The 24,249-nt window shown below is 54.4% G+C and overlaps 5 protein-coding genes across 25 annotated transcripts in view; 2 read left to right on the plus strand and 3 right to left on the minus strand.

Annotated features, from left to right (window-relative positions):
• Axin1 (axin 1) overlaps positions 1–972 on the plus strand; it is a 52,199-nt gene extending 51,227 nt beyond the window's left edge. For all 4 annotated transcript variants that reach the window (XM_063269923.1, NM_024405.2, XM_063269924.1 and 1 more), the window contains one exon: positions 111–972. In XM_063269923.1, the coding sequence (XP_063125993.1) occupies positions 111–237 (127 nt within the window). In that variant the 3' untranslated portion in view covers positions 238–972. The remainder of the gene's footprint in view (positions 1–110) is intronic.
• Positions 973–1,180: 208 nt separating this feature from the next.
• On the minus strand, positions 1,181–4,266 carry Pdia2 (protein disulfide isomerase family A, member 2). 4 transcript variants are annotated; one of them, XR_005489718.2, is made up of 11 exons: positions 4,048–4,266; positions 3,239–3,445; positions 3,002–3,135; positions 2,788–2,925; positions 2,604–2,720; positions 2,363–2,488; positions 2,093–2,290; positions 1,884–2,004; positions 1,612–1,793; positions 1,414–1,514; positions 1,181–1,312 (listed from the first exon to the last, which is right to left on the minus strand). XR_005489718.2 is itself a non-coding variant. In NM_001105775.2 (11 exons), the coding sequence occupies exons 1-11, from the start codon at positions 4,253–4,255 to the stop codon at positions 1,268–1,270; spliced, it is 1,584 nt and encodes a 527-aa protein (NP_001099245.2). In that variant the 3' UTR covers positions 1,181–1,267. The 4 variants fall into 4 exon arrangements, 3 of the variants coding, with proteins under 3 accessions (NP_001099245.2, XP_038941296.1, XP_038941297.1); NM_001105775.2 differs by having other exon boundaries at positions 1,414–1,521; positions 4,048–4,255; XM_039085368.2 differs by lacking the exon at positions 2,093–2,290 and having other exon boundaries at positions 1,414–1,521.
• A 138-nt stretch (positions 4,267–4,404) lies between these two features.
• On the minus strand, positions 4,405–6,599 carry Arhgdig (Rho GDP dissociation inhibitor gamma). Of its 2 annotated transcripts, none has more exon segments than NM_001108269.1 (6): positions 4,405–4,760; positions 4,838–4,901; positions 4,978–5,054; positions 5,242–5,325; positions 5,418–5,597; positions 6,289–6,568. In NM_001108269.1, coding segments are annotated over 6 exon segments (678 nt in total). In that variant the 5' UTR covers positions 6,362–6,568; the 3' UTR covers positions 4,405–4,560.
• A 1,559-nt stretch (positions 6,600–8,158) lies between these two features.
• Rgs11 (regulator of G-protein signaling 11) lies at positions 8,159–16,416 on the plus strand. The gene is made up of 17 exons (NM_019338.2): positions 8,159–8,236; positions 8,492–8,588; positions 8,658–8,708; positions 8,780–8,886; positions 9,560–9,611; positions 9,705–9,763; positions 10,137–10,213; positions 10,395–10,476; positions 11,000–11,068; positions 12,562–12,585; positions 12,660–12,721; positions 12,816–12,929; positions 13,026–13,141; positions 13,268–13,355; positions 13,433–13,571; positions 15,392–15,474; positions 15,558–16,416. Exons 1-17 carry the CDS (start codon positions 8,168–8,170, stop codon positions 15,670–15,672), a joined length of 1,404 nt encoding a protein of 467 aa, NP_062211.1. The 5' UTR covers positions 8,159–8,167; the 3' UTR covers positions 15,673–16,416.
• Positions 16,417–17,620: 1,204 nt separating this feature from the next.
• Positions 17,621–24,249, minus strand: part of Fam234a (family with sequence similarity 234, member A) — a 31,303-nt gene continuing 24,674 nt past the window's right edge. For 9 of the 14 annotated variants that reach the window (XM_039086281.2, XM_039086284.2, XM_039086282.2 and 6 more), the window contains 10 exons: positions 23,488–23,604; positions 22,985–23,176; positions 22,139–22,269; positions 21,588–21,720; positions 21,227–21,356; positions 20,020–20,160; positions 19,671–19,746; positions 19,325–19,480; positions 18,757–18,859; positions 17,632–18,665 (listed from right to left, as the gene is read on the minus strand). In XM_039086281.2, coding sequence (XP_038942209.1) covers positions 18,454–18,665; positions 18,757–18,859; positions 19,325–19,480; positions 19,671–19,746; positions 20,020–20,160; positions 21,227–21,356; positions 21,588–21,720; positions 22,139–22,269; positions 22,985–23,176; positions 23,488–23,604 — 1,391 coding nt within the window. In that variant the 3' untranslated portion in view covers positions 17,632–18,453. Of the gene's footprint in view, positions 18,666–18,756; positions 18,860–19,324; positions 19,481–19,670; positions 19,747–20,019; positions 20,161–21,226; positions 21,357–21,587; positions 21,721–22,138; positions 22,270–22,984; positions 23,177–23,487; positions 23,605–24,249 lie in introns of all 14 variants that reach the window. The other 5 variants (XM_063269320.1, XM_063269319.1, XM_039086287.2 and 2 more) reach the window with 2 other exon arrangements.

Consider the following 24,249-nt stretch of genomic DNA (forward strand, 5'->3'; position numbering starts at 1 on the left):
TGGGGGAAGCCTGTACTCTAGGGTGGCTAGACTTCTAGGGGGTCAAGGACAAGCAGGCATCCCTCTCTTGGAGCAGGTTTCTCACTGTCTGCACACTTTTCTGTCCCTAGATACTACTTTAAGAAAGTGAGTGACGAGTTTGACTGTGGTGTGGTATTTGAGGAAGTACGGGAAGATGAGGCCATCCTGCCTGTCTTTGAAGAAAAGATCATCGGCAAGGTGGAAAAGGTGGACTGAGCCCTGGGCAGCACACCCAGAGCTACCATCACTACTGTGCAGTGGCATCCGCCAGGTGGGCAGCCTTGTCCTCAGGAGCTTGGTGTAGGGAACAACACAAGATTGTCACGAGCTCTTCCAGGGGATGAGGCTGGGGGCCTCAGATGTCTGCTAATTTCTATCCCTCTGGCTCTGGGAAAGTGGGGGTGGGAGGGTCATCCTACTGAGTGGTTCCATGGGTTTCTCTGTTTTGCTGTTCAAAGGGAAAGCCGCACCTACCCCCACACTACCCCTGAAGCAATACCAGGAGCCATCTCATGACCCTCAGCAGCTCTTGCTTCTAAATACAGTCTGACCTAGGGATACTTTGCCCTGGGCTTGTATCCTAGTGTCCTCTTCTCTCTCTGGGACCTATCCACTGCACCTCATTGGGCTCAGGTCCAGGAGCAGGGGATCCTGTGGGGGCCTCTGTATATTGTACATGTCACTGAGTGCCTTCAACATAGCTGTCTCTTGCCTGCCACTGTGTGAATCTGGCGGCTGAATATCTCAGGCCTCTTTGCCTGTCTCCAGCCACCAGCTTGGTTCAGCAGAGGGGGGGGGTCTGGTCCCTTCCAAGTGTCCATGTAAATATGTACATTTCTCAGGCCAGGGCCAGCAGGGGATACCCTGAGCCCGTTTTTCATGCGATGACTTGTACAATTATCTTTTCAAAGGTACTTGGATAATAATGAAATAAAATGTTTTTGAACCTCCCTTGGATATGTGATATACTATCTGCTGCCAGTGGGGCAGGGCCAATGGCTCTGCGGCCCTCAAGCCAAGTGGTGAAGGAGGCAAGTGGTGAAGGAGGCAAGATGGCCTCTGAACATGTTACCCATTCTTGCCCAGGCAAGCACTAAAGGCCAGGAACCACGCTAGGCAGTCTAGCAGCCAACCCACCCTGCTCATGAACCACACCAAGTCTGGGACAGCATGTTTATTCATAGTGCACAGCTCCCTCCTGCACCTGAGTGAGGACACCACTCTCTGGAATACAGTGTCCCAATGGCTACAGCTCCTCCTTGGGACCCAAGGTGGAATTGGGTTGTGCTTCCTAGAAAGAATCACAGAAGCCCAACTCAGACCTGCCTCTGCCCACTTTGTTAGGAGAAAACCTGTTCAGGGGCTGGATAGTGTCCTGAATGGAGTACCCACTGGGGCAGAGACTGCAGGCTCCTTGGATTCTTCCTCAGGCAGGTCACCTCCTCTGTCCAGGAACTTGGAGAATGTCTCTAGGTCCCTGGTGCTTTTGTATTCTATAATCTGAGAAGATGATGACTTGAGGGGATGTTCCCCAGCCTGGAGCCAGCTTTGGAGTAGTAGTCCACTCCCCACCCACCTCTGTCCCTTCACCTTTCGGTCAGGTCCTGCAGGGAAGAACTTGAGAGTGGGATAGCCATGCACAGAGAAGGCCTCCAGCTCGTTAGCTGTAGCATCCATCTCAGCAATGACAATGTCCTCACGATCCCTGTACTTCTCTGCCAGTGCCTCCCAGGCTGGAGCCATCTCCTTGCAGTGGCTGCACCATGGGGCATCTAGAGAAGCAGTCAGCTTATCGAGCTCGACCTGCCTCTGCCCCTGCCCCTGCCCCTGCCCCTGCCACCTTCTCCCCTTTCAGCACTCACAGAACTTGACAAACACATTCTTGGTTTCATCAAAGGCAACCTGCTCAAAATTCTTGCTCACAAGAGTCTTGACTGGCCGCTGGTCCCAGTCGGGGGGTATCTCCTGGCTCAGGAGATAGTGCTGGGAAACACACGAAACAAAACTGGGGTCATGTGCAGGGCCAGGGACCTAGGACTGCTGTTTCTCCTCCCTGCTAAGAGCTACAGACCTTGACTTCCCCATGGAGGACTGCCTGGCAGAATGCAGCCACAGAAGCTGCAGTGATGGGTATCACCCCTGCAGGTGCATACTTCTTGGTAGTCTCAACATTAATCAGACGCAGGGTGGGGGCTTCCTCAGCCTTGAGGCCAAAATAATTTAGCACATGGCTGTTGTCAGCGGCCACATCCACCATCACAAACAACACCTACCAAAAGTAATACCAAGTTGGGGTCCCATTCAGCTCTACCCCCCCTCCCTCCTCCTGAGACCCCAGTACCTGTCCCCGGAATGGAGGAGCTGCCTCCCTGAAGCCTGTCAGTAGCTCCCTGTGCTGAGCTAGTGTCTGGTTCACAAACAGCAGCAGGTGGTTGAGGATCCTGGCTGCAAAGATCTTAGGTGATGTCTGGAGGGGTAGGAATCTCATGTTTGAGGGCCCCAGCCAAGCTCCCTCCACCCCAGCCAAGCCTCCCACCTCCTGGGGGTCCCTTTACCTCACCGTGACCCACAGCTTTACTTGCCTGGCTGTTGAATTCTGTGACCAGGTGCATGCTGTGTGTGATGAGGAAGCGGGACAGGTCCCCCAGGTCCAGGCCAGCCTCCTTGTCTACCGGGAAGTCGGCCCGACCCTCATCAAACTGGACACCAGCAAGGTTAGCAGGAGCTATGACTCTGACCCCAACCCTGTACTTAGCCCCAACTCACCTTCTTGAAAAGGACCACAGTGTCCTTGGTGAGGCCAAACTTCTCAAAAAGCTGTGGCTGGTCAGTGAAGCCAAAGGCCATGTCCAGAGCATCCCTGGCCAAGGCCAGGAAAGTTGCCACATCCTCTTCCTGTAGATCCTAGAGGCCCAGCCCCATGAGAAACGTGGATGCCACCAGCACTGTTCCCACAAGCTGTCTACCCCTGCCCTTGTACCTGAAAGAAGCCAATGACCACCATATCCCATTTGGCCATCAGTGCCTGGACACCTTCCTCATCCTCCAGACGTGTGGCGCTGGGCCCCACTCGCCGCCTCAGCCACTCAGCAATGCCCTCAGCTGTCTTGGGCCCTGCAGAGGGATCTCTGTTTTAGACTGGACTTCTGCCCCATCCCTAGGCCACACCCACTCCACACTGTGTACTTGCCCACCCCAGGCCATACCCACCTCATACCTATGTATTCTTCTGGGTTTGTGCGGTTTCCATTCTGGAAGAACTTGAGTGTAGGGTACCCTACCACTCCAAACTCCTTGGTCAGCTCTGGTTCCGCAGGCCCATCCACCTTGGCCAAGGTGACCGCAGCTGACTCAGCTGCCAGCAGGGCAGCTGCCTTGCTGTACTCAGGAGCTAGTGCCTTGCAGTGACCACACCATGGGGCATCTGAGGGATGAGGCTGTGAGTACCCCAGTCCCCAACAACTCTAGCTGCAACCCAGGTTCAACAGGGGGCATATTCTGTTCACATCCCCTCAGGCTCACCCTCAACCCTGATCAGAGGTACACATGGGTCCCAGATCCCAGATAACCCTTAGGTTCCAGGCACAGTGAGGTTTGGGAGAGTTTGAGAAGAACCCTGCTTCCTCTCTCCCAGGGCCACATGTAACTACTTTCTGAAGCCCACCAGCTAAGAATGCTTTGACATTTTTTAAAGATTTTAAGAAACCACAGAAGAACCAGTGACCAGCTGTTTAGAATAGAGGCTCCAAAGATAGTAACATCAGTATGTGGCCATGGCAGACAGAGCATTGGGGGGGCGGGGAGTCTGAGGGTCCATGTGTCCTCAGGGTACCCCCTATACCAACACCTCTCCTTCTGGACCACCAGCAACCCTTCTCAACATCACAACCTCTAGTCCAGGCATTCTCTCAGAGATCCTGGGACTCAGGAGGCAGGGTGCCCACGAGAAAGGCCACATCCAGGAAGTAGAGGCCTGAACCCCTATGCTACCACCATGGTTTCCAGCCCACTGGCCCAAGCACTTACAAAACTCCACCATCAGGGCTGAATGCTCCTGCAGTGCCAGGCTCAGGGTTTGGTTGTTCAAAACCAAGATTCCATCCTCCTCGGGGACTTCTTCCCCAATGGACTCCTCAGAGAGCACCTCTGGGGGACCCCCCGGCTCCTCTCCCTGTCCCCATGAGCCTGAGACACCCAGCAGGAGCAGCAACACTGGCAGAAACCGATCATCCATGGTGTGCTGGGCCCTGCAGGCTGGCACAGATAAAGTGACCGGGGACCAAGCAGCGACAGCCACGTGGCACCTGGCTGGGTCTCAGGGGAGATAAAGCCTGAAAGGCCCCTCAGGGGCGGAGACAGGCAGAAAGAGGCAACACACAGGCAGCAGCAAGACAAGGTAACATTTAATAGGCACCAGGCAGGGAGGACACAGCAGAGAGTAGGGGACATCTGGTCACCAACCGGGAGGTCTAGGGAATGCTTGCAGGTCTCTGCAACTGACAGAGATTGGGAATACAGACCCCCCCCCCCAAGTGGGGTTCAGTCCTTCCAGTCCTGGCAGACATGGAGGCACCACTCCCAGGACAGGTGGTTCAGCCTGTCATCATCGGTGAAGAGGGACCTGACCACGTACAGACCACGTGCCAATGCTCCCCTGGGTGCTTCCTCCACTGGAGTCACAAATTCATACTCCTGGGCCCTGGGGCCATAGCTTCCCACCATGAAGGTGGCCTTGTCCACTGTGGGAAGGAAGGTCATCAAGAGCCACCCTACACCCACCTCCCCCAGACTTGGGGTGCCCTCCACACTGCCTCACCACGCAGTCCCCGACGATAGGTGTGATGTAGACATTTGAGGCCACTGACAATCTCCTTGTTGACCTGGGGAAAGGAGAAGGTTTAAGAGCCTTCTCTGGAAGGCCGGGGCATGGCTGGCCCCTACTGCAGCTACCCTCACCTTGAAGGTGATCTTCACCTTGTATTCAATGCCCTCCTTCAGGACAAACACCTGGTTTTTCAGTGCATCTAGGTCTCCTGTTAGGGAATTGACAGGTACACTCTAAATCTCTAAGATGTACAAAACCCTACGCCAGCAACATCTATGTGGGGACTGGTGGTACCCATGAAATCTGTGGCAATGCACCCAAGGAACTAGGATTCGGCACGGGGTCCAAGGATTGTCTTCATCCAAAGATGGGTTGTGGCCCTCAGAAGGGGTTACCTGTAAGGTCCATGACCATAGGCCCTGGAGCATGCTCCGTCAGCAGTGTCAGCCTAGTCACTTGCACGTTGGGCAGGCTGGGGTCTGAAGAGAAACAGCATCCACAGGGTGCTCTGCTGTCCCTACCGTCCCCTCCCCCTGTTTGCAGCCCTCCACATGCAGGCCCCAGGCCATACCCATAATGGGTGGCAGGGGCCCAAGGAGCGCCTGCTTGTACTTGACCAAGCTCACGTCCCCAGGGTCCAGCTGCCAAATCTCCAGCATGCTCTTCTTCCCAGGGGCCCGGTACTCTGGTACAATTTCGTCCAGCACCTCGTCTGATGGAGTTGGCTCCCCATCCTTGTCAGCCAAGAGAACTGTGAGTAGGGGAAGGTATGTAAGCACCTGCCACCTGCTGACCCCAACATTCAAGTGCTGAGCTGGGACCCACACGTTCACCAGTTGTTCCTCCCACTACCCAGTGGAGCCAAAGAAGCCTTAGGAGCTGTCATGGGCACACGGTGACCACCCAAGTCCCTAGAAATCACTAAGCTTGGTCTCTTCAGAAGGGGCTCTTGTGACTGGAAGGGGTTCCTAAGAGACCCTGGAGAGACCAATTTGTTTGTGGTTAGCTTACAGGCTACAGCTGAAAGTAGTGGCCCTGGGGTACTCCCGGGGCTCCCCAGCTCTATGCTCTTCCCATAATGTCCTAGTTCCCTCCGATGGTGCCCCAAACTAAGGGTCTCCATAGTCCCTTTGGGTGTCTAAAGACAGGGGTCTCACTGAGATGCTGCCCACTGCCCTCCAACCTTTGGATTGCCTCTCACCGGAAGAAGCCCCAGCCCCACCTACGGGAGAGGCCGCAGCCTCCCGGCTGGACACACTCCTTTCCTCCTAGCTTCCTCCCACAGAAGGGTCTGCGTGGACTAAAGTCTCACGCCCGGCCAGAATACATACACGCCACGAGGTCCCCACGCGCCCCAAAGTTGCCGCGGGGACTGACCCCCAACCGCGCCGCTCCCTTGCTGCCCCCGGCGCACGTGGCCGCCACCCGGCTCCTGCGCTCACCTCGGGCGCACAGCGCCAGCCGGAGCAGCTCCAACAGCTGCGCCCCCAGCTCGCACGCGTCCAGGCCCAGCATGGTAGCCGCGGCCCGCCGCGGAGCCGCCGCCCGCTCGGCTCAGCCCCGGCGCGACTGCGGTGAGCTCATCCCGGCCGGGAGCGCCCCCCGCGCCCAGCGCCGCGCCCGCGCCGCGCGCCCCCAGCCGCTCCGCGGACCCCGCGCAGCCCGCAGAGACGCGCGTGTCGTCCGCACCGCGCCGGAACCCGGTTGTCCCTGCCGCGCCCGGCGCTGGGACGCGTCGCCAGGGACCCAGGGCTGCCCCACCCCCACGTGGAGTCGGGTCCCCCGGGATCCCCTGGGCGGGGCGTGCTGGTCAGGGACGCCAAGTGGAACAGGTGCGACGCCCCCACGTCCCTGGACTCCCATTATCGGCAAGCGGCACAGGGCACACCTGGAGCCCCGCAATCCTCCACCTGCTCCCTCCCTCTTGTCTGGGCAAAGGGGACTCCTGGGACCTATCAGCCTCCAGCTGGGCCACACCCTGTTGGTTCTTGGTACCCACACATTGAAGTGCAGTCTGGGCCACACAGACTCAAGATCTCTTAAAGCTTATTGATACAGACTGTGAATGTGGGGGTGGGGGGGGATGTCTGTGAGGACCTGGGATGCAGACAATTCTGCAGGTTCCTAGACAGGAACAAGACAACAAAAAGGGAAAGAAACAAAAAGTAGGTGCTGGGGGATTTCTTAATCTTGACATCCAGAGGAGACCTAGGGGTGGAAGTGAATGTTGGTTAGCCAAGGCAGGTGACTGGTGAACTGGGCCTTCAGCTGAACAAGGGCCGGGATCAGAGTTAGGAAGTGGTGCAAAGCAGTGTCTTGCATTTCTGGGCATATCCAGGCATCAGGCCCAACTTTGCTTTGCTGTGCAGCACACCAACCATAAATGCAGAGGTTTTGGGCTAGTGACCACGCTGTCCACTATCTTTCCAAAGCGAGATTCTGCAAGGAGGCCAGGATGCCAGGGAGACCCAACCATGCCCTTTGGCGAGTGTGTAATGTTAGACACTGGGATGGATAGCTTCAGCTGCCAGCAGCCTGCAGCCTCCAGAGATGCCTACTCATCCAGGGAGGACAGCTGGCCTGGGGGCAGCCTGGTTGTGCTTAAGTGAAGTAGGGCTGGGAGAAAGCTGGGGATCTTTGGTCGATGTACCGTATCTGGGTAGGACAGCCTTCCAGCTCTTCTGATTCGTTGGATAAATTCAAACGTCGTGTTGAAGGTTCCTGGTCTCAGTAAGGCCAGTTACCCCTCCTATGGCACCTGGCATTCCTTGAGTAGGGAAGAGAAAGAGGTCCTCCTATCTTCGGGAAAAAAGAAACAACACACTTGTGACTTTTATAAATGGATCAATGACCTGCCAGGCGAGGCTTACATCATACAAAACCCTTTGGCTACGCACATGTCACCTCTGTGAAAGGATACTCTTGGGCCAAGTCAAGCTGCACCCTCAACCCCACAACCCTGACTCTGCTGGCCCTCGCACTCCTTACTGGCCCACGAATGGAGTAGTGGCTATCAAGACCCTAAAACACTGCTTCCAACCTGATCTGTCTGGCTACACTCTGTCCTGTTCCAGAGCTTCAGAGATAGGTCCCATCTCTAAGACCAAGGCCTGCGGCAAGTAAGCCACCAGACGAAGACAGGATCCTCTGCCTTGTAGGCATCTGACTTCAGGCTGCCCACACTGCAGGCTATCCCAAGTCACAGTTTGTGGGGGCTCAGGCATCTCTGTGGTGAGGGAACTGGTGCCCCGAGGCTCACACGGTTAACCTTAGCGGGCGGGGCCGGCATGGGGCGGGGCGTCTCCTCTCCCGAGGTCCGCCATGGCCACGGTTAGAGGCTGCACACCCCATCGCGGGTGCTCCCGAATGCAGAGACCACATCTCAGCAAGGTTGGGCCCTCGGCCTGAGGGCATAGAGTTTGGGCAGGAGAGGGGACGTGCAACGCGGCAGATGAGAGGGGTGAACAGATCCAGGAAACCACTGGGAGTTCATGACAGCACTGGATGGCTGGGGTCCTGGCCTTTACTGCCCTAGTCTGTTGTCCCTGCGCGGTGACCTGGGAAACCTGGGGGCAAGTGTACGCGATCTGAGTTGTTCCTCTCACTCCCCTCCCAAACCCCGCCCCCTCTCGCGTTCGCTCTCAGATGGAACGGGTGGTCGTGAGTATGCAGGACCCTGACCAGGGCGTGAAGATGCGGAGCCAGCGCCTTCTGATCACCGTCATTCCCCACGCGGTGGCGGGTGAGGCTCGTGGGCACCCTGGGGGAGCAGGGCGCCGCGGTCTCCGCCCATTTCGCTTCTCCTGTGCAGGCAGAGACATCGTGGAATGGCTGGTCCAGAAGTTCTGCATCTCGGAGGAGGGTGAGATTCGGCGTACCGCGGCTTGGGGGGCGGGGGGAGGCTGGCCGAGCGCTCACTTTCGTTCTCCTCAGAAGCCCTGCACCTGGGCACACTCCTGACACAGCACGGCTACATCTACCCACTGCGTGAGTCCCGAGACCTGACGCTCAGGCCGGACGAGACCCCCTACAGGTTCCAGGTCAGGTCCAGGGTTGCAGGGTGCACCCCCACTTAGGGGAGGGTGGAGCTTATTGGGGTTGGAGCGGGACGTTGTGACGTCACTAGGCTGGAGCCGCCCCTTCTCCCCCCCACCTCCCACCCCCCACACCCAAAAATATGGACTGAGGCAAATCGAGGGAGCTTCCACTTTCTGGTGCTGCAGCAACCACGCAAAGGCCATGTCTGCAGAGCGTTCATCTGGGGTCCCAGCAGGTCTTATCCTTGAAAAATTATCTGCTGGGTGAAGTGATAGGATCCCTGCACCTCAGTGTGTGAGTCCAGACCAACCCAAGCTCAGACTGTGGTCACATCCTTGGATTACCAGGCTCCATAGACATTCAGAGTCAGGGAGGTAGTTCCAAGTAGAAAGAATGGGCAGGGGTGGTACATGCCTTTAATCCCAGCACTCAGGTGACAGAGGCAAGCTGATCTCTGTGAATTCCAGACTAGCCTGGTTTACAGAGTGAGTTACAGGACAGCCTACACGGAGAAACCCTATCTCAACCCCCCCCCCATATGGGCAGTGGTCAGAAGGAGTGTCCACATTAGGAGGCACCCTCTGACCAGCTGTAGCTGGGAGCTATGAGATGGTGGGAGGTACTTGGGAGATAAATGGGAAGGTATTGGACATCGTTTTCCCTGCACAACACAAGACACCCTACTTTTGGACAAGCACTCTGTGGCCAGCTGCTGAACTGGACTATGGTGAGTGGGGTGGGTGGAAATCCAGGCTGGAAACAGGTGACCCCAGGGCAAGGCCATGGGGTTTGCAGCTGCACTATGCTCCTATTCTTTCAGCCATCTACCTGGCTAAGAAGAACATCCAAAAACAAGGGGCCTTGGTGGACTATGAGAAGGTGAGCCCTCCAGCAGGCTGAGTGCAGCACACGCTCACCCCTTGAGCCGCAGCGTACAGCTTAGGCCACTAGACAATACACACATACCCCTGTTCACCCCCTGCAGCCTCACTGGGAAGGGCCCTCCCCTCCCCCCATAGGGGGAGGATTAGGGTTCCCAGAAGGGGAGACCGCCCCTGTTTAAGACCCAATGGGTTGAGCTGGTATCTGTATCAGGTAGGGACACACACACACACACACACACACACACACACACACACACACACACACAATTAGCTCCCTGCAGTGCCCCTGGGAGGAGCTGCAGCCCATATCCCAGAGGCCTGTGTGGGGATTAGCAGCTTTACCCACTGGATTCCCTGCTGCCCTCCAGGAACATTACACCCTGCTGCACAAGAAGATCAACCATGCGTGGGATCTAGTATTGATGCAGGCTCGAGAGCAGCTGCGGTGAGACACCACACCATAGCTGGTGGGACACTGAGCTCAGAGTGTCCAGGATGTCATCGAGCTGGCCACCGGCAGCCTTGGGGCCAAGAACATGACATCGCAGGTTCCTCTGCCCATGGCCGAGTGTGGGGAGTGCTGTGGTAGAATCAGCTTCCTCTCACCTCTGCCTACTCTTTCCCAGGGCTGCTAAGCAGCGCAGGAAGGGAGACAGGCTGGTCATTTCGTGTCAGGAGCAGACATACTGGCTGGTGAACAAACCCCCTGTGAGTCCTCGTGTGGTGACAGTGGAGGAGTTTCCCTGAGAGTCTAAAGGGGTCTGTGTGCTTTGCTAAAAGACCCTCTCGAAACTGCTTTCTTAAGCTGTGGGAAAGTGGATTTCAGGGTTTGGGTGGGTGTCAGGGAACTTGCTTTTGTTTCTTGGTTGACAATGTAGAGGTGTCATGGTCAGATCTGAGGCTGCCTCTAGTCCCAGACCACAGAACAAGCCAGGTTCATTCTGTTTAAGGGAGACACACAGGAGCCAGTGTAGGGCTGAGGGTCCTAGGACACAAGGCTGATCTCAGCTGCAGCGAAAGGACTGGGCTGTGGGGGGCAGTGCTGGGAAACTGAGGTCTGCTTATTATCCAAGGGGATCCCTCTGAGTCAGGGTGGGCAGAGAGATGGGGTTCAAGGCCAGGTCAGGGCTCAGTTCCCAAGTTCCTAGGAATGTCAGTTCCCACACCAAACAGTATTGAAGTCTGTGGGGGTTCGGGGGCTCAGCACCCCCATCTTATCATCCTTCTGCAGCCTGGGGCACCTAATGTTCTGGAGCAGGGTCCTGAGAGGGGTTCTGATAACCCCAGTCAAGTGCAGATGGTAAGCACTTCACACTCAGCCGTGTCACCCTAACTGCTGCTGCTTTAACCCCAAGTCTAACACACACCCTTCCACTCGGCACACTTCCAGTTTCTTTGGACTGCTCACCCCATTTATCTATCATTTGATCTACCTAAATGGACCCTCCCTCCCGCCTCAGACTCCCTTAATAACTCCATCCTCTTTCTCTCACCTGCTGCCTTGGGTGCAAGTAAGTGGCAGTCCCAGTCCCAGGGGAGGGCGGAGGAACCCTCTTCCTCCAGGGCTGAAGCAACAGAGTTCCCAGGGAAGTGAAGTGGTGACCAAAAGGCTTTGGCCTGAGGGCTCTGGGTCTGCAGGCATCTCCCTCCAAAGCCTTTGGTAACCTGTAAACTAGAGAAGGTGAGACCCAGAGCAGAGAGCCTTAACTAATGTAGCAGTAAGTGACAGTACTCCTACTTGCAAAAGCCACTCCCACCCAAACCCAAAATTTAGAACAGTTCCTGTTGTCTCCTAGCATCTTGCTAACTTCAGCCCCTAATTTTTTTTTTTTATATAAAAGCAGAGAGAGCTAGGATGGCTATTGGAAGTCAGAGATGTCATCCACCTACCTCAGCACCATGCCCAGTATGGCTAAGAGGGGAATAGTTGGCCAGTCTACTAGGTGGCCCCTGCAGTCTAGCCACACAAACCTGCCTAGAGGGGCTATGGCTCAGCTAAACCAGGCTCCCCAGAGAATTTCTCAGTATATAAGTCTTTAAAACGACTTTAAAGGCCAGGCATGGCGGCATGAAGAAGCAGGGACTCTGTGAGTTTGAGGCCAGCCTGATCTACATCGCAAGTTCCAGGACTATATAAAGCCAGAGCTACCTTAAAGATTCTGTCTCAAAACAAGCATTCAGGCTTAGTGGCACACACCCTTAGTCCCAGAAGCAGGGAGACAGAGGCATGTGTATGTTTGTGAGTTCTAGGGCAGCCCAAGTTCCAGGACACTCAAGGCTGTTACACAGAGAAACCCTGTTTCAAAAAAGACCAATCAGCTCCCCCCCTCTTTCCCACAAAACAAAACAAAACAAAAAACAAAAAAAACCAACCAAACAAAATATTTTAAGTGCCAAGGATGGTGGCACACACCTAATCATAGCACTTGGGAGGTGAAGACAGAAGGATCATAAATATATGGGTGTCCTCAGCTACATAGTGAATTCAAGGCCAGCACAAAGAAACGTCTCAACAACGACAAAAACACTTGAAGTCACTGGAAAATGTGACAGGTTAATAACAGGTGAGCAGTTTCTAGACAGACTTAGGGTTTTGTAGAACATCGTCAGGGTCCCTGAGTAAAGTCTGGGAGAGTTCTCCTGGACGGCTAGGAGGAGAGGGTTCTAAAGACCGGGTGCAGGTCTGAGCCATTCTTGGCTACACCCTGGTGGGGAAGGTCTCAGCCCTGGGTGGTGTTTCTGAATCCCAGAGGGCTGCTTGTAACTCAAAACAACTGTGTCTTTCAGACCTAGAGCTCGGATTTCTATAAGTGTGAGGTAGGTCCGAGGGACTTGAGAGGGTACGATGCCCATTGCCCAGCACAGGTCCTGACTCAGCTCTGGTGTCCTAGATCGAGTGCTTCAGGAAGGCGCTGAGCAGGAACCGGGTGAAGTCCTCTGTCTGCCTCGAGGCGTGAGTGAGAGGCAGCACGAGCCCCTTTCCAACTCAGACCCTTTATAGAGCTCTGTCCCTGAGGCTACCCTGCACTGCCCTCTGGAACCCCCAGGTACCTGAAGTTCAGCAGCCAGCATGGGCCGCACGATCCCATCCTGTCAGGGTGCCTGCCCAGCAACCCCTGGATCACAGACGATGTCACCTACTGGGTCATGAATGCGCCCAAGTAAGCCCCCAGTCTTTGGGTGCCCTTGTTAAGTGCTCCTGGACTGGTAAGATCATGAACATCCTACTCTCTTGCTTCCCACCTCTCCCCTCCCAGTGTGGCTGCCCCGACAAAGCTCCGCGTCGAGCGATGGAGCTTCAGCTTCCGGGAGCTCCTGGATGACCCCGTGGGGCGTATCCACTTCATGGACTTTCTGCAGAAGGAATTCAGTGGTAAGAAGCCTACCTTCCTGCTGTAGGCACCCCCAAAGGAGGGAGCTACTACCTGGGACCCTGCCCCAGGTTTTCTCTAGCCAGTTCAGTGAGAACCCTTAACCCTGACTGCTGCCCTGTCTTTAGCGGAAAACCTCAGCTTCTGGGAGGCGTGTGAGGAGCTGCGCTTTGGCGGACAGGCCCAGGTCCCCACCCTGGTGGACTCTGTTTACCAGTAAGTGTGTGGAAATGGAAGCTAGTTGGCCATCACTTAGACCCAGCGTGGGTCACGCTGTAGCAACGGTATCTTAGGCAGTTCCTGGCCCCTGGAGCTGCCCGCTGGATCAACATTGACAGCAGAACAATGGAGTGGACCCTGGAGGGGCTGCGCCAGCCACACCGCTATGTCCTAGATGCAGCACAACTGCACATCTACATGCTCATGAAGAAGGTGGGCACATCCTGGTGTCCTGGCTATCATGGTCCCTTCTACTCTTTCTCTGTATTTTTTTTTTTTGGGGGGTGGGGGTTCTGTTTGGCTTCGTCAGGAGTGAGCACAGCCTCTGTCACTTGCTGCTCTGGTACCAGTAAACCAGTGTGGTGGTATCCAGACCCCACCATTGCCTACAGTCCATTGACTGGGCTGTGCCTTCCCCACCCCACCCTTTGTGTACACTCTGGTCATATGGTGGGACAGATGGAATCAAAGCTTTAACTTTACACTACGGAGCAGTTTAAAACAATTAGTCGGATCTTTGGTATTTGCTCAGAGTGGTTAATGGGGGGTTTTCAGTTCGTCTGAATCAGGGTCTCATTCTGTAATCTCATACTATGTATAGATGTCCAAACTGGCTTTTGACCTGTGGGTGATCCTCCTGCCTCAGCCTCCTGATGTTGTAATACCATAATAAATTCACAGAATTCTTAGGGCATGGGATGTATTTATTCCTGTCGTTAGGAAGCCAGAGGCAGGTGGATCTGTGTGAGTTCAAGATTAGCCTGGATTACAGAATGAGATCATGTCTCAAAAAACTCATAGATTTCAATATATTTAATGTTTCAACCCGCAACGACCAACTGCCAGGGTGTCATTAGAGACAGTTTCCTATAGTCAGACCTGCCCTGATTTTGCTACAGGTGACTTTGAAAACTTAATCCTGTGACAGCAACCAAGTGCCAGGATTTCAGACATGCACCATCACACCATCAAACGTCATTTTTTTTTTTTTGGGTTCTTTTTTTCGGAGCTGGGGACCGAACCCAGGGCCTTGCGCTTCCTAGGCAAGCGCTCTACCACTGAGCTAAATCCCCCCATCACACCATCAAAAACAAAAAACAAAAAACAAACCAACAGCAAGGACAGCCAGGGGTACACAGAGAATCCCTGTCTCAAAACAAACAAACAAACAAACAAACAAAAAACAAAACCAAAGAAAAGTGGGTCTTTGTCCCTCAACTGTGACTTGAGTTCTCCCTCTTGACCTGGTCATTTTAATGGCCATATTCCATGTCTGCCCAGACCTTGGTGGCCTCCTGCTCTCTGGTGTGGTTTTTCTTTTGTTTGGGCAGGGCCTCTCCACATAGCCCTGGCTGTCCTAGAACTCACTATGTAGACCAGGCTAGGCTTGACCTCACAATGGCTGCCTATCTCCTGAGTGCTGGGATTAAAAGTGTGCAACTCTACACTGGACTCTCATGAGGTTTTTCGAGATTTTTCTATGGAGTGCTCTGCCCTTTAGAACATGGCTACCTTTTATTTGTCTATGTAGCCCAGGCTATCCACACATTTATGCTCCTCCTCCCTTTGCCTTCCCTGTGTTGGGATTACAGGTGTGAACCTTCAGCCTTGCTCAGCTGTGTAGATAAAATCCCACATCCTTGCCCTTCCTCTGCAAAAGTGGAAGCACTCTGGCTTCTTCTTTTTTTTTTTTTTTTTTTTCTTTTTTTCGGAGTTGGGGACCGAACCCAGGGCCTGTGCTTGCTAGGCAAGCGCTCTACCGCTGAGCTAAATCCCCAACCCCGCTAGCACTCTGGCTTCTTATCCCTGGCCGGAGGTGCTTGACTCATCCTGGTGTGAACACGAGGTCTCTTGCCCATGTTTTGCAATCTAGCGGCCCCAGTAGATGGGGGTTAGTTCTCTCTAGGTCCTGCTTTGAATAGTTGGCCCCCCAGCAGGGTCCTCCAGGGCCTCTGAGCAGAAGGTGGTCCCAGCAATGCCTGGCTGGATCTAGCTCTGAGGTGAAGAGTCAGAGACTGGACGCTCTCTTGCAGGACTCCTATCCAAGGTTCCTAAAGTCTGATATCTACAGAGGGCTGCTGGAGGAAGCTGTGATTCCGCTGGAGACCAAGCGCTGGTGAGCCAAGCTGGTGCCCAGTGTTTGCTGAGCAGGGAGGACCTGCAGGGGGACCTGTGCCCTCAGCGCTTTCTTGTCCCCAGGCCATTCCCATTCTTGCGGAAGCCTCTGCACTCAAGTCCCAGCCCTGCTCTCCAGTCGACCTCTGGGGAGCCTGCAGCTACCAGCTCCCCTGCAGGTGGCAATGAGGAGGACTAAGTGGCTCTTGCTGCACATGTCACCTTATCATCACCTGCCTGACACCCTGTGGGGTCATGTTCTCCTCACTGAGATACTCCCAGCACTGGTGTCTCCCTGTAGAGGGCCCAGCCTTGCTACGAGGCCCTTTAGCCTCCACTAAGTAAGCCCTCTCCTTCCCAGAAGGGACTGGCCCAGCTGATTCCTAGGGCAAGATTTCATTGGCTGATCCTTGCCAGGACAGAACTTGTTCTAGGAAGTAAAATCAAGGTCCTCAGTTCCTGGTATTCTGTAGTCTTCAATTCAGGACTAGGAGGCCATCTCAACCTTAGAAAGTTGTCAGTGACACATGCGGAAGTGTTGTTTCTGGCCATGCCATCCTATTCAGGAGGACTCCTCCCCTGTGTAACCTACTCCTTAGGCTAAACCCAGTGACTTCTCAGTAGACTATGTGTGCAGATGCCGTTTTACTGCCATACATGGCATCTCGTCCACCTGCCTTCTGACCAGATGTGTAGAAAGGCCACTCCACAGTGGTGTCCTGACTGTAGGGCTCCCAGATCTCTTAGCAAGTCTTTGTCAAGCTGGCAGCCGTAGCATCCAGGCTTCCTGTCTAGGTTGTCCTGTGCCACCAGCATTGCCACCCCCACCCCAGAGGTAGAAATAGAGACGGCACCTCCTTCTGCTATGCAGCTCCCGGCAGGGCTATTCTCTAGTCTCCCTCACAACCCATTCCTACAGAAATGAAAGTTTCAGGCCCTGGCACAGTCTACTCTTCTGTGGGTCCAGCTTGGCTGCGCCTATGACTTGAGTGTCTGTGGTTCAATGCATGGGTGCATAGTGGTAGGTGTGCATGTTGCATGTGACGTGTGGTATCTGTGGTGTGAATATGTTGTATATTGGTGTGTGTGTGTGTGTGTGTGTGTGTGTGTGTGTGTGTGAAGTGGGGGGAGATCAAGGGTGTGGTTCTGGTATAAAAAATAACCACCATGGCGTGGTGGGATGATTCAGTGGGTAAAGATCCTTGCTGTTAAGCCTGGTGACCTGAGTTCAATCTCCTACATGGCACCTATGTTAGAGAGGACTCCCACAGGCTGTCTTCCGATTTCCATATATACCCCCACTCCTATATAAATCAATGGTTTTTAAGTGGTTACTGTGGATGGTGCCTGTCTGGTTTGGGCTCATGAGTGACCCAGCTCTCTCAGGCTTCAGTGGCAGTTAGTCTGTACTTAGTCTGTGGAGGAGAAAGGGCACCAAAGACGGGTGTGTGAGTACAGCGAGGGCCAGAAACCTGTGAAAGAAGCTGAAGGTGGACAGGATGCTGCACCTGCCATTGTCCCCTGCCACAGGTGTGCCCAGCCACAGGAGGCATGACACAAATCAAGCCCAGGGACCCTAAGAAACAATGGCAGGCTAGAGGGTCATTCAGCCCCTTAATGACCATAAACAGGTCACTGTCCTCAGCAGCCACCAGGTGGGCTATGGGGAGTGAGGTGTGGGGCACAATCTAGCCTGGCACTGAGTGGTAGGTGCCTTTGGATCCCGACCTCATATCATCTTTTGCAATAGAGAGCCAGGCTGAAATCTGGAGGCACACCCCTCTTCTCATCTCCTTCTCAGGGTCACATGTAGGCTGGGTTACCTTTACTTGGCAGGGCTGAGGGACCAACTCCCTGACTTGAAAACATTATCAACCTCAGCCATCATGTTGACACGGCAGGCACACCTGTGCACTCTGGGCTTCCATACATGTGCAGTTATGACAGTAAGTTTGTTTAGCAAACCTTGAAGGGTTCTCAGAAGAGAAGGCCTCTCAGGCCAAGCCCTCCAGGTTCTCCTGTGCTGTGACAGCCAAGGCTCACCTGACCTGCATTTCGCTGCATTCCATAACAGAACTCAGAGTATAATGACTTCCAATAACCCCCTCTTTGTCACAAGCAGAGAGACATCCAGACAGACTGCAGGCTCACGCTGGGCTACTGGGACTTTCCCCATCAGTGCAAATCGTTTATTGTGTTGGTTTCCATGGTGGCTGGGGTCATGGGACGGCTTTGGCTACAGAGCTAGAGATCTGGTCTGGGCAAAGCTGCTCTGCAGCCCTTGGGCTTCAGGAGCAACAAGGCACAAGGTGAGACCTTCATCAGGTAAGCACCAGAGAGTAGGGAGGGGATGTGCCTGCTGTGCCAGGGTGCAGGGACTTGTGCAGACAGCAGGTCCAGTGTACTGAGGGGAGGGACTGACTTAGCGCAGTCTAAATCCCTCAAGTGCATCCGGAGGCCCAGGACAGGGTCCTTCCTGCCCAGTCAGACTCGGTTGCTCACTTCCCAGGAGACATGCTCCCTTCTGCTTTGGAGAAGCAACTTCAGAGCCTCAGGTTCCAGTTACGGCCCTGAGCTTCGTGACTCCTGAGAGACAGTGCAGACACAGGAAAGCCAGGCTGGACTGAGGGCCCAGGGAGAAGCTCACCAGAGGTGGCTTTCCCTGTGGGAGGGTGCAGAGGCAGTCAGTGACAAGTGAGCCTCCTGCAGGGCTGACGTGCCCACCCGAGCTGGCCCAGGGAGTCCTACTTGACCAGATCAGATGGGCCACACAGTGAGACCTTTGAGGGAGGACATGGTATAGGCAGGAGGCTGGAGGTGTAGAACTATCCTTAGGTAGAACTGGTAAGGCCACAGCTCCCAGAGGGCCAGAATCACCAGGGCAAGCAGTGAGGCCAGCATGAAGGCTGAGGCAGGCCAACTTTCCAAGAGGCTTCGTTTTCACAGTTGGAGTCTCTCCATGTGCTCCAGCTGACACCACCTACACCTCACTCCGGTACCGTAGTCGGGAGAACCGGTCCCGGATAGCCTGGTCACTGTCGGAGCTGCCTTCGCTCAAGTGGATCACTCGACTGCCTGGGACAAGGTCTCGCACTCTGTGTTTGGTCAGAGAGACCAGGCCAGGCACATCTGAACTTGCTGGGCCCGTCAGGAGCACATAGGCAGCGTGGCGGCTTGGCTCAAACAGGACCGCTGTAGGGGGAGTCAGTGCTGCTCAGGACCAGCCAGAGCAAACTACGGGGGCGGGGGAAGATCTGGACCCAGCGCCTGAGCCCATGCTCACCATCAAAGGCCACGATGTTGGCGGACACGTTGGCTAGCTCCAGCAGGATGCCGGGCAGGGTCGGGTGGAACATATACAGGCTGTGCTGCGTGTCCTGGGGATCCTGAAGTGAGAACAGCATGTGTCCCACTCACCTGTTGTGTCTGGGCCATAGCCACGTCTCAGCAGATCTTTGAGTTCCTGGAACTTTCCTGGGCAGCCCTCAGGTTCCCTTCAGAAGCTGCTATCCAAGTAACCTTGTTCACGACTATGTCCCCCAGTGTCCCCCAGTGTCCCCCAGAAGGCTAACTCCCATTCCGTGACGCCTGCCTGTTAGCCCCCTGCTTCCCCACATGGGGCCTGGTCCTGCCTGGTGTTCATCAGCACCTGCCCTCCTGTTACAGGTCTGCTCCTGCCTCCAACAGCCTCCTCCAACAGCCCCACGGCCCTGCAGGGTACTTCCCCCTTGGCCTGCACCCTCACCCAACAGTCTGCACTACACTCAGTGGACTTCCGGAGGGTCTAGTCCTGGCAGCCTCCAGGGGGATCTGGGTCTGGTCCCTCTGGCCTCGGATCCCAGACATCATACCATCTCATTAGCGCTCACAGGGTCATGGAGGCCCCAGAAGAAGAAGGCTGAGCGGTGGTCTGCAGTCATCAGGCTTGTGGATGGTGGGGCCCCAGGAAGGCTTGGGAGGGGCTGGCTCCACAGCATAGACCCAGTGCTGAGGTCCAGAAGGAGGATCTGGGGAGGGTGGGGACATTATTGGCGGACAGCCTCAGCCGACATAGGAATGTGTAGCCCAGCCATGCCAGTCACAAAGGCTGCTCTCGGAGCAATCTCACCATCTGAGGGCAGCAGTCTCGGCTCAGCACTGTGCACTCATGAACCGTGGACAGGGGAGACTCTCAATTCACACAGAAGCCCAGCCTACCTGTCTATCAAGGCTGGTTCCATTTTCAATTACCACAGCCAAGGTGTCTGGTTTGTAGTGGCCAAGGATAGGTTTTCTGGAGGGATTAAAAGAGAAGACCTCACAGAAGGTGTTGGTTCAGGGAGTTGAGATGAAGTTTTCATGGCTGCACACTCCTGGATTGAAAGGTGCTACCTATGCTGGAACCCAGGATGAGGGGCTGGTACCTGTGACCAGCACTTTCAGCAGCCCCTCCAGGGATAAAGAACAGATCCCAGGACAGGCCACTCCATCATCCTGCCAGCCTGCAGGACAGGCTGAGGTCCTGAGCAGGGAGTGCCCACTCAAGCTTAGCAGGAACTGCACATACCTCAGAACCTGAGTTGCACCAAGAGTCCACCTGGGCACCAGATCTTGTCCATCCAGCAGCTTACAGTCCTCAGAGCTCACAAGAAGCAAGTCCTGGCCAGTTTTCCCTGGGACATTCATCAGGTATCGAACTGCTCCAGAGCTAAACAAGGAGGTGGGGGTGGGGATAGGGAGGGATGGGAGGCAGACATATGTGGTCTTTGGGATGAGTCCTTTAAGAGGGGCCTGCTGAGGCTGGAGGGTGGCTTCCCTCAGGCCCCGGTAGTATATTCCCATGTTTCTCAGTTCCCTGACTAGAGAGAGTGAGATTCTGTTTGTGGAGCATGGATGAGCCCCTGTATGATAGACATTCTTCTTCACTACTGCGGGATGAAAGCCAGAGACTCAAACGTGTTCGCCACCCCAGCCATTTCAACTCTTTCTCTGCCTTTGTTTGCCCGTTTCTCATTTCCAAGTGTTGTACTCAAATGAAGACCTCACAGTACTGCAAGGCCCTAGCCTGACTGGCCTGTGCCGCACACGGGGTTGTCCCTAACTAAGGCCTGTGTCAGACAAACCTGTGTAGGCAAAGTTTTGGTTTCTTTAAAAAAAACCTAGTTATCAGGGCTGGAGAGATGGCTCAGAGGTTAAGAGCACTGACTGTTCTTCCAGAGGTCCTGAGTTCAATTCCCAGCAACCACATTGTGGCTCACAACCATCTGTAATAGGATCTGATGCCCTCTTCTGGTGTGCAAGTGTACATGCAGGCAGAACTCTATATATAATAAATAAATCTTAAAAAACTGCAGTTATCTTATGTGAATATCTTTTGTTTTGGGCTCAGGTGTGGGACAGAGGCTGCTTCATAGCAGCTGACATGATTTGCCTCGTACACCACAGGGGCAGGATCTTTGCCAGCTGCAGACAGTTTAATTCTGAGGACTCTGCAGAGGGCATACCTGGGAGAGCCTCAAGAGGGCCTGTGGTGGCTGCTGTTCCCGTTTCATTACTGGATTGCTGGTTTGCTATTGTTGGATGGCAGGAGATAGATTAGACTCGCCCCTAGGAGCCCGACATCCCTAATCAGCAGGAAGTAGCCTATAGAGTTAGTTATACACGCCCTTTCCCCTTCTGAGCCTCCTACCTAGTGTTGGGGAGGCAGGAGGGGTTAGGGTGGCATAAGGGTGGAAGGGAGGTAGAGTAAGAACTAGACAAGTACGCCAACAAACCTGTGCAAAAGCCTCCTGTGAGCAGAGCGATTGAGCATGTTCTCCCAGGAGGGGTCTTCCTTAAAATGGTCATCTCTCCCAGTAATTCTCTTATAGAGACCCTTCACAGAGACGCCACAGAGGGCACTTGCTATTCAAAACACAGAAGGGCAGTCACCATGGGGATCAGGTGCATCCGTCAGCCCCACTTCTGGAACCACATTGTGCTATACCGGATTATCCTTGGGCTTCCTGACCAGTGACTAAGTGTCAGCTCATGAACAGGAATGGCCGCAAGGTGGCCAGTCACCAGTTTCTTTGTATGCTTCTTTCTCTAGCCCCAAGCCAGCCCAGCATCCCAAGAATGTGGCATCCAACGTACCACAGGGCAGGAGAATATACTGAGCACCCGTTCTGGTCACGTGAAGGAGGGCGACACCATCTCCATCCACACCAAGGCTGCCTCTGTGGCCAATCTGGTACCCAGTGCTACCTGAATAGAGAGCGCCACTGACCTGTGTAGCAAAGGGTAGTAGGGGAGACAGAACCAGCTTCACCACGGGAGGGCAAGGGCAACTGTAGGGAGTTTGGAGCAGGGAGTCAACACTCATTGGGTCTGGGGAAGAGAGTGACCCAACACAGAACACATGACTGTGCTGCCTAGGCTGCCCAGGAGGCATGGCAGCTGTGGGCTCAAAGCTCATACCAACACACACAGGCCATGTATATTCGGCTCCTCATGAGGAAGGCCAGCAAGCTGCCTGCAGAGGAGCCTCCCAGCGTGTTGGATGTGTGGACCTCAGGGCACAGAGCCCTAGGGGGATGCATTGAGGGGTAGCCACACGAATTCTCTTTAGGGAGAAGTGGATGAGGAAGTAGAGAGGGGGCCTGGAGGGAAGTGGGCCTGGGGCACTTGAGAGCTATGCCGATCACCTCCTGTCCCTCCCGGGAGAGCATCAGCAGGTCTGGAGCACCGTCACCGTCGATGTCAGGCACCTGGAGCAGAGGACTCAAGATGGACGCATTCCCACTAAAGCTTCTGGGATGGCTCCACAGCGTTTCTCCTAAAACCAAACACATAGTAGCTCCAAATCCCCATGACAAAGGAATAGTAGGCTTACATGAGAGCATTCATCCTTGGGATTCTGAGGTCACTTAGATACAGGAGTGTGTACAAACAGCCCAAGATACTTGTTGAGAAGAACAAGTACAACCAGGCAGCCTCTTGAAAAGGCAGCTCATGTCTGTAATCTCAGCATTTGGAAAGCTTGTTGCAAGTAGGTCAGCCTGGGCTACATAGTATGACCTTGCAAAAACCCCAAAAAGGCAGCAAAGCAGAGAGATGGCTCCGTGGTTAAAGCACTCGCCACGCAAGTGTGAAGACCAGAGTTCAGATCCCCAGGAACCCACATAAAAGTTGGGTGGGTATGCTTTTCTTCCTCTGGCTCAGAGACTTATTCTAAGAGCAAAGGGCCATCTATAGACTCAGTCCAGCCCTCAAAGCCCTCCGGAGCCAAGGCCCTCCACAGCCCAAACAGGCATCCCTGTTGCCTCATAACAGGCAACACTAGTTGTCTCTGCCAGCATCCATAACAAGACACAACTGTTTGCAAAGACACAGCTGCAACAGGGCAGAGCGGCTGAAAGAGGTGGCATCACTGACTTCCAAATGGTCACATTCTCAGTTGGAGGGTTTTTACCCAGGCACCAATCCCTGGGAGAGAGCCAGGGCTGACCCCTCCAATGACAACCACCCAGAGCCTTCCCCAGGTGGCTGACCTGTGAAGAAGTTGACTGCCATGAAAGAACCAAGTCTTCCCACCAGGACACAGGCAGAAGACACCTTGCTGTCCCGTGTCTGTGGCACGGCACACTTTACATGGGCAACATCTTGGGCCAAAGGCCGCTCCCAGAGCACGGTACCGTTGGTCCCTGACACAGCAGCCATAAAGGTGCAGGGAGTGGAAAAGCCTGGAGGGTAGAGTCATTTGGTCAGTCTGAGACTGTGTTCTGCCGCCTCCTGTCTTCCGCCTCCTGTGCTTCAGCCACATGACAGCCCATCTTCTCTAGTAGCCCCTTATCCCCGAGCCTCATGGGGCATCAGAGGTGTCCCCAGGTGGAGGAAGGGGGCTGACAGTGTTACCTCGTCTATTCTATAAAGAAGAAAATGTGACGAAGGGGTCCCCTCAATCCCCATCACCCACAGGCCCCAAATGAGAGGGGGGCCAGGACAAGGAGCCCTCTTCCCATGTGGCCACCGTAGTAGACAGAGCAGGAGTTACCTTCGTCAGCACAGGACCTGGTGGAATTGTTACTGCTGTTGGTGTTTTTATAAAGAAAGAGAACGTCCTGAACCTCGTCCCTGTCTACGTCTCCCAGAGCCAGAAAGTCGTACGTGACTGAAAGAGAAGGCCCCAAGTTACACTCCACGGCGGTGCGTGCCTGTCACCGGGAAGATCAAGCAGAATGCTCGCTCTGACTGCTTTGGTGTTCCCGCTGCACAACGTGCCACGGTGAGGTCCCCTGCTGCCAATAAGGGCAGGGTCTTCAGAGGCAGGTGGATCTGTGAGTTTGAGATTAGCCTGATCTACCCAGAAAGTTCCAGGTCAGCCAGGGCTACAAAGAAAGATCTTGTCTCAAAATATAAGTAAAAAAATAAAGAAATCTGAACATATGTGCAGGAGGCTTTCCTCCAAGCCTGGCATGGGACCTTGGAGGTCTGGACTCTGACAGCTGGGCTCCATCAGGGAGGCCTGGCGCTGTCTTGCATCCTAGGACTCAGCTGATAAGCTTTAATAAAACCGAACACTCAGAAGGTGAAGTTTGGACATTTATCATACTCAAAATTTCAAAATGGATCGGATCCTAAATAGTTAAAATTATAAAATACAGGCCAGGCAGTGGTGGCACACTCTTTTCATTCCAGCACATGGGAGGCAGAGGCAGGCGGGTCTACAGAGTGAGCTTCAGGAGAGCCAGGGCTACACAGAGAAACCTTGCCTTGAAAAACCGTGAATAAATATATAAATTATTATAAATAAATT

Source organism: Rattus norvegicus, chromosome 10, assembly GCF_036323735.1.
Source record: "Rattus norvegicus strain BN/NHsdMcwi chromosome 10, GRCr8, whole genome shotgun sequence".
Taxonomy (NCBI): Eukaryota; Metazoa; Chordata; class Mammalia; order Rodentia; family Muridae; genus Rattus; species Rattus norvegicus.